The sequence below is a fragment of the Myotis davidii genome, unplaced genomic scaffold, assembly GCF_000327345.1.
Source record: "Myotis davidii unplaced genomic scaffold, ASM32734v1 scaffold125, whole genome shotgun sequence".
Classification (NCBI taxonomy): domain Eukaryota; kingdom Metazoa; phylum Chordata; class Mammalia; order Chiroptera; family Vespertilionidae; genus Myotis; species Myotis davidii.
The window spans coordinates 4,123,997-4,132,605 of record NW_006299390.1 but is presented as its reverse complement, the minus strand read 5'-3'; the positions used below and the strand labels follow the sequence as shown (position 1 = coordinate 4,132,605).

General features: G+C 39.1%; 1 protein-coding gene across 1 annotated transcript in view; it reads left to right on the top strand.

The window, feature by feature from the left end:
• The window catches only part of ARMC10 (armadillo repeat containing 10), a gene marked incomplete at its 5' end in the record, with an annotated part of 15,904 nt that overhangs the window by 2,806 nt on the left and 4,489 nt on the right, over positions 1–8,609 (top strand). The window contains 3 exons of the mRNA XM_006774946.2: positions 637–785; positions 3,578–3,712; positions 6,302–6,478. Of these exons, the coding sequence (XP_006775009.1) occupies positions 637–785; positions 3,578–3,712; positions 6,302–6,478 (461 nt within the window). The remainder of the gene's footprint in view (positions 1–636; positions 786–3,577; positions 3,713–6,301; positions 6,479–8,609) is intronic.

Sequence of the window (8,609 nt, the reverse complement as noted above, 5' to 3'; positions counted from 1 at the left end):
CGAATCCATGCACCGGGCCACTAGTAGTGTTAAAAAAAATGGTTTTCATTTCTGCAAAGAGGATTTTTTTTTTTTGAGGTTAAAAGCTATAATTCTAAAAGTCACTGAGCAGATCCAGCATCCGACTGTTCTGGCATTTCCTCAGAATGACAGCTTTGCCTTTGTCTTCGCCACAGCAGATCAGGACACCTATCGAGCCTCCCAGTCAGCAGTGCCTTGTTCATATAAACCAAACAAAAGTGCCACACCAGAAACACTATTGGGTTCCTCCCGTGACTCTCTCCTGCCAGAGGTGCCCTTAAAACTGTGATCAGAAAAGGTCTGCTTCATGCAAATCACATTCCTATGGGCAAATGTTTCATTGGATGGGTGTACCTGATTTTTTGAAGAAACAGAAAATGCAGTTGGCATTAAAGTTATATATTATTTGCATGCAGTGTCTTACTAAAAAAAAAAAAATACCACCTGTAGATTACAATAGTATCGTCTTCCCAGGGTTACTTGAGGATTATATCAGACAAAACCCATAAAGTGCTTAACTCCATGCCTGGCATCAGAGCATTCACTACTGTGGTAAAAAAATTTTAATCTGGTATTGATTTTAGGTGAACTTTATGTCATTTTCTTTTTATGCAGAAGACTTAACCAATGGCTCATATGATGATGTCCTCAATGCGGAACAACTTCAGAAACTCCTTTATCTGCTTGAGTTAACCGAGGATCCTGCGATCATTGAAAGAGCGTTGGTCACTCTGGGTAACAATGCAGCCTTTTCCGCTAACCAGGTGAGTTCCCTGCTCTGGGCACACAGGCTCCTCCCATTCTTACCACCGCGGGAATGGCGACCCTGCGGAGTTACAGCCTCCATTTCCTCACCTACAGACTGTGACTGCTCACACCTGCAGCAGCTTAAAGATGTAATTATTAACCTGCTTCTATATCCCTATGAAGCCGGTCACAGATATCACATTCGTAATAAGCGTATCTAACATTAGCGTTGCGTGGCCTTTTAAATTATTTCACATTCAGCAGTAGAACAATGAAAGCATCTAACATTGAAGTACACGCTTTACGCTGTAATAACTCCTGTGAGGATGGTTCTGGTGCAGGCTGTCCCCGGATCACTCCGACAACCACTAACCAGGGTAAACAGCTTCTAAGACTAAAGAGCTTAATTTGAATGCTTTCATCTCTGACCCCATGAAGAAAGAGTAGAAAAATTTTTTGTTATTATTTTCAGCTAGTGCCCCTTTTTAACATGTAATGAGTGCAAAATTAATTGGAATTTTATACTTTATTTCAGTCCAGTTTTCTTCAGCAAGGCAAGGTTTACTATAAAACTCTAGAAATTGAGAATGAAATAGAAAGAATATTTGTGTATTGCTCACATTCTTTCAGTTGCAAGTGACAGGACCCAGCTTAAATTATTTTAAACCAGAAAGGGAAAATATTGAGCTCAGTTACCTTGGACATCCAAGAATAGCGCTGGTTTCAGGCACAAGTGAATACAGTTCAAGACGATGGAAAGTGTTACCGGAGCTCGCTCGCTCTCTATCTTCTGTCTTTGCTTACTCCTGCTTCTTTCTGTGTGTTGGTCTTTGTGTCTCTGGCTGCAAAGAGGTTTCCTTCCCAGGGACGGAAACAAAGCCACTGGCCTCTGAAGCCTTCATCCCTGTAGCTCATAGTCCAGGAGGTGGAGTTGCTGTGCTAGGGTCAAGTCGCTGGGTCAAGGCCCCATGGACCAGGATTAGCGAGGCCTGGCTCCCAGGAGCATCCTACAGCCATACTGCAGGGATGGGTATGAGCACGGCTGACCAGCAGTCCCACCAGGGACTGTATGGGATAGAGGAGGTGCCATGTCTGCCCCCGGGGAAAGAGGGGTGCCAGGCAATCAGAAATAACAGAGAATAATTTATTGGCATGCCTGTATTGGGGTATTTCTGATGCCATAGTTTTATATCTCTCTGAAACAAACTGTACTCAAGTGGCTCAATGGCCACTGGCAAATCAGTGCTTTCTTGGGTAATGAGAGTTAGTGCCCCTCGTCCGTCGTTAATTATAGTGCCTTGATCTGCTTTAGCAGGCGGGTTGCGGGGGAGGGGTGCTGTTTTCTAGTAACATTTACCACACGTTTTGGGGGAAGAACCTGGAACTGCAGAGGGAAGGTTTTTTGCTCTCCATGCTGTGCCCACCCTCAACAACAGAATAAGGGTATTGGGCTGTTGGTAAATATGACAGTAATCATTTTCAGCCTATGTTTCTTATAACAGTTGAAGCAGTTGAACAGCTCATCGTCAGGGCCAAAGGCACATAGTATCATAGTGTTGCAATTGATTGTGAGAAATTCCCGAGTTAATTTTCCTCTGAAGATTTGGGAACCATTTGTCAAACTGTGGCACTTCAGTTCTGCAAGATGTTAATAGCTGTCCCTCCCATCACTTCCACACTGGAAAATGACCCTCTTTTTGTATACAGTTCATAGACATACAGTGGACTCTTGAACAGTAAGAGGGTTAGGAGCACCAACCTCCGTACAGTTGAAAATCTGCAAATAACTTTTGATACCCCAGAACTTAACTACTAATAGCCTACTGTTGGCCCAAAGCCTTACTGATAACATAAACAGTTGATTAACACATATTTTGCTATATGTATTATATACTGTATTCTTAAAATAAGGCAATATAGAGAAAAGAAAATGTCATTAAAATAATGAGGAAGATTGGATGTGGAGAGAGCAGAGTGCCTGAAAAATGGCTCCTCTGTGTATAACACATCCAACAGCAACTTGGGCTTACTCCTCACAGGTGGCAGGACACCATGACCTTCCTGTGACATTACGCCCTATATAATAATAATAATAAATAATAATAATAATAAATAATAATAATAATGATGATGATGATGATGATGATGAAGAAGGGAAAATACAGTTATAGAATTTACTGAAAAAATTCCATGTATAAGTGGACCCATGCGTTTCAAACCCGTGTTGTTCAGAATTCAGTTGTACTATATTCAGTACTCCCTCTTGGAGCCTCCCAAAGCACATGAACATTAATGCATCACAAGAAAGAAATATGTTTACTCTTATTATACCCAACGTTTCTCACACTTGCTTAACCATAAGACCTCCCCTTTTTAAAATGGAACACCCATTAACATCTGGAACATCCATTAACATCTTGAGGGCTTGGTATCCCAAAGAATATATTTTAACAAAACACTGCTTTAGTATTCTAAATCATATTTTTATAAATTTGCCTGTATAGAGGTGATATAACTTATTTCAAACTGAAATAATTTTGTTTGTAATTTGCTTTGAGATCATTGTAATAACTGTGCAAATCTTTATCGCCATGCAATAGTTTAAATAATTACATCTTAATTTTATTTTCAATTGATTTCTTTACCTATTATATTATGGATGGTAAATTTTTTAAATAGGAATTATGGGTTGTATATAGGAAAGATATTTCCAAAGAGTCGTTAATTTTTTATTTGTGTTTGTGGATGCAAAGAAGTCAACGTAGGGGGCTACAGACTGAATTTATGGTGCTGTTTTTCCCCCTCTTAGGTTATTATTCGTGAATTGGGTGGTATTCCAATTGTTGGAAGCAAAATCAAGGATCCCAACCACAGTATTAAAGAGAAGGCTTTAAATGCACTGAGTAACCTGAGTGTGAATGTTGAAAATCAAATCAAGATAAAGGTAAGCTATCTAAAATCACAAATGTGTAAGGTTATTGATAAATGAAAGAGAAAACAATGAAAAGGTCAGTAATAATATGTTAGTTGACTACCCTTTATAATGTGTGGCCAAGAATTACCCTTTTTCCCCAGCTTTATTGAGATACAATTGACATAAAACATTGTGCAAGTTTAAGGTGTAGAGAGTGATGATTAGATACATATATACATTACAAAATGATGACCACCATAGTGTTAGCTAATGCCTCCATCATCTCACATAGTTACCTTCTTTTTCCTGTGGTAAGAACATCTAAAATCTATTCTTTTAGCAACTTTCAGGTATACAAGGGCTGCGAGTTTGACATGCTTGCACTAGAGTATTACTGTAGTCGCCTTGCTGTATGTAGATCCCCAGAATTCATTCATCTTATAACTGGAAGTTTGTTCCCTTTGACCAACATCTCCCCATTTCTCCCACCCACAGCACCTGGCAACCACCTGCTACTCTGTTTCTAGGAGTTCGGCTTTTTTATATTCTGTATATAAATGAGATCATTCAGTATTTGTCTTTCTCTGTTTGACTTATTTCACTTCATATAATGTACCCAGGTTCCGTCCCTGTGGCAAATGGCAGGATTTCATTCTCTTTAATGGCTGAATAATATTCCGTTGTGTATATCACATTTTCTTTATCCATTTGTCAACAGACACTTAGGTTGTTTCTCTCTCTGGTTATTGTGAATAATACTCCAGTGCGTGTGGGGATATAGCTTTCTCTTCGAGATATTTCGTTTCCTTCAGATAAATACTCAGAAGTGGAACTGCTGGATCGTATGGTAGTTCTATTTTTAATTTCTTGTGGAGCCGCCATACTGTTTTCTGTAGTGGCTGCACCAGTTTACATTCCCACCAACAGTGCACAGGGATGGTCTTTCTCTCCATCATTGCCACTTTTTGTTTGTTGGTTGATTGATTGATGATTAGTTAATTTAAAGAAAAAATTTTTTTTAACCCTCACCTGAGATTATGCCTTTTCATCAGTTCTAAAGAGAGAGGAAGGGAAAGGGAAACAGAGAAATTTGGGGATTCAGTTTAATCCAAGTAGTAAAGGAACCAGGCCAGAGTCAAATAACATCAAAAGATAGATATAACAAATTAAGAAATTATGTTAATTCAACATTTATTGAGCTCCTGATCTGTGGTACAGAGCTAAGAAATGAACATGATTAACATCTTTTTTAAGAAAGCTAAACGGAAAGATATGGTAAGTAATCAAGGCAGAACACAATGAAGTACTTTAAGGAAAAATGTAACTAAAAACATCGTTGAGTACATAGAAAGGGGAGAGCTCATCAAAGTTTCTGTAAAAGGTAGATTACAACCTCGCTCTTAAAGTCTAAGTTTTCTGCAGGTAGAGCTGGGGAGGAGGGAATTCCAGGAGAAAGGAATGAGCTAAGGTGGGCCCAGCTCTGGAAATAACTGAGCTGCCCATTTGGTAATCTCGTTGCTAGAACTGAAATGGCAAAAGGTTCAGAGACAATAGGGATGTAAATGCCCAACACATTTTAGGAAATGCTTTGAGAGACATCACTATCTGACATAAATGTGACTTATGAGAGCTAAGGAAATGCTGTGGTTTTTTTAAAAGGAATGATGTGTGATGAAATTGTGGCCCAAGAGAGCCAGTTGACTTGTAAACATCATTTAGATCTTGAAACCAGTTTAAAATTTAATCTCTCTTTGCTTTACTACCATTGCTTTAGTTTCTGTGGTAACATGGCTACTACCTGGGTATTATTTAAATGTTAAATTTCTTAGCATTTATATTAGGAATTTTTCTTACCAGTTAGAATGTTTGGTGGAGTTCAGATTTAGTTGGGTGAATACCAATTATCTGAGAGAGAGAATTTTTCCAAGGTGGAAAGACCATGGCCAGACATAGAAAATAGAGTTCAAAAAACTTTCCATCACACTGGGTTTAGTTCTATTATGTGTGAAATAGGAGTACTGCCGGCATTGCACTATTTTTTGCCAGTGGTGGTTAACAATATTATGAAGGAGTAGTTCAGATACGGTCCCCTAGGCATACATGAACCTTGGGCCATATATAGTTTTGCTTATTTTTGACAGGACTAACTATAAAGCAGAATTCTATTTTATGCTCCCCTCACCTTCTTTACTCTTTTACTTCTTAATGTACCTCCTAGACCAGTGATGGCGAACCTATGACACCCGTGTCTGAGGTGACACGCCAACTCATTTTTTTTGGTTGATTTTTCTTTGTTAAATGGCATTTAAATATATAAAATAAATATCAAAAATCTAAGTCTTTGTTTACCATGGTTGCAAATATCAAAAAATTTCTACATGTGACACGTCACCAGAGTTAAGTTAGGTTTTTTTTCAAAATGCTGACACGCCGAGCTCAAAAGGTTCACCATCACTGTCCAAGACCCTATGTGAAGGTGCTTAACCATGGTACAAAGAGACTTCACACATCTTCTCCTTAATTCTTTTGTGCTCAGAACAGTTGACTCACTGCAGAAACACTGTTCAATAGAAAAACTTTGGAGATTCTAAGATGCTCACTTTTTCCCCCCACCCCCAGGTATACGTCAATCAAGTCTGTGAGGACGTCTTCTCTGGCCCCCTGAACTCCCCTGTGCAGTTGGCGGGACTGAGATTGCTAACAAACATGACAGTTACCAACGACCATCAGCATATGTTTACCAATTACATTACAGACCTGTTCCAAGTGTTGCTTGCAGGAAATGGAACCACCAAGGTACGAAGGAAACGGTGATTACTTCAAGTACAAAGAGCTATCGCATCAAGTTTATAAGATTGGAATTGAATTTTCAAGTCCCTCAAAAGAGAAAGTTAAAGTTTATTAAAAACCCTTACATGGGTCCAAGAAAGTAAATTATTTTTATCCCCTAATATGAATTTCAAAATTAACTTGTGAAAATAATGTATTTTGGTTATCAATAGATTGATATTTATTTGGTTTTCTGCACATCAGTTTACCTTCTACTGAAGGTGGCTAGCTTCCCTCCCCCACTACACCCCAGTGGCTTCTTCAAGTGATAGTGCTGGTTAATTGAATTTTTGCTTACCTTGGGGTTAACAAAACATATTTTTGATTCAGCCATTACTGGTTGAAAAATCTTTTTAATACTACTCTTAAGTTTTCGTAATGGATGTGTCAGTGCTTCCCTTTGACCTGTTACGTAGACATAGGAAGCAATAGGTTGAGGTGAATTAAGTAGACTCTCAAGAGACACCCTATGAAAGTTCCTTAAGCAACCCCTCATACTAGTGTGTATTCTTACCAAGTGCCATTTTTTAAGCAATAGCATAAAAACAGAAGGCAGGTTAATCAGAGTTTCTGGTCTGTTGGGTTGACCCATCAGTGTTTTACTGTGTTAGCCTCTGTTCTCTGCAACAGTTGACATAAAAATGCACAAGCATTTTATTGTTTGTTTGTTTTTAAATTGCCACCTGAGGATATTTCCATTGACTTTATAGAAAAAGGAAGGGAGAGAGAGGGAAACATGTGGGTGAGAAACTGATTGGGTGCCTCCCTACTCGCCCCTACCGGGGATCAGCCTCGGTATGTGCCCTGACCAGGAATCAAGCCGAAGCCCTCTTGGTGCACAGGACGTTGCTCAACCAACTGAGCCGCACCGGCTGGGCGAACACACAAGAAGCATTTTAGAAGAACCGGATGTGATGCCAGACTCCAAATACACAGTGTCACTGAAGTTATTTCTGAGGTTATCAAATCGTGATCACAGCTGAGCCTCATTATAATCCTTTTAAAATTTGACCTGAGATGTTTTTATATGGGCTTTCCATATTTCCAGCAGCCAAACTTCTTTGGCATTCAAAATTAAATGTAATAATCATAATAGTAATATCTTAACAATATTGCTTCATCCATTGACAATTTCCAAAATGCATGCACCCATCAGCATCTCTCTCTCTCCAGGAGACCAAGGTAACTTCCAGCCCTTGGGGCCCTGTGGAAACTCCCTTCCCTCTCCCCCGTGGCCTGGCAGCTGTAGGAAAAATCCTTCCTCCGCCTCTCTCTGCAGCTCCCTTACCCCAAACCCCAGAGGAACACTGGAGTTCAGAGCCACGCGAGTCTGACCTTGGGGCTATAAAGATGGGTCTCAGACGTGGTCTATGTTTTAATATATTTTATGACTTTTTAAAAGGTGACTCAGGCCCTGGCCGCTGTGGCTACTTGATTGGAGCATTGTCTCACACACACAAAAGATTGTGGATTTGATCCCAGGTTTCGGATTCAATCCCTGGTCAGAGCACACATGAGGCAACCAACTGGTCCATGTTTCTCTCTAAATAATCAATAAAACGTGTTTTGGAGTAAGGATTATTTTTTAAAAAAAGAGGTGACACACACCACAATAGTATGTTGTTCTATTTCTGTTTTTCCATTACTGTGCCTAGTACAATATTTCTGGAATAGAAAATTGGCTTTTATGGTCTGTCTGGGAATCTAACCACCAATTATAACATTGTTTTTCTCCTTAAAAAAAAAAGAGAATTTAAAGTTTCAACTTGCAAACTAACTTTTGGATAGTAATCCATTTGTAAGTGGGAAATTGTATCCATTTTAGATATTTCCTTGGTAAATAACCACCAAAATGACTTTCTTTTAATCTTATTTTTCATAAGTGATCTCCCTGAACTCTAGTAACCTTTTGGGTATAACAGTGATTCTAACTAAATGGAAATAGTGGAAGATGAATGTACATAAACTGCTCCATCTACAGTGAGAGCAAAGAAAACTTAATGGCTTAAGAGAAATGACCCAGAGCCCACTACAAGATGGCACATGTGATAAGAGACAGAGGCTTAATGTGGTTTCAAACTAAAATACATACTCTCTC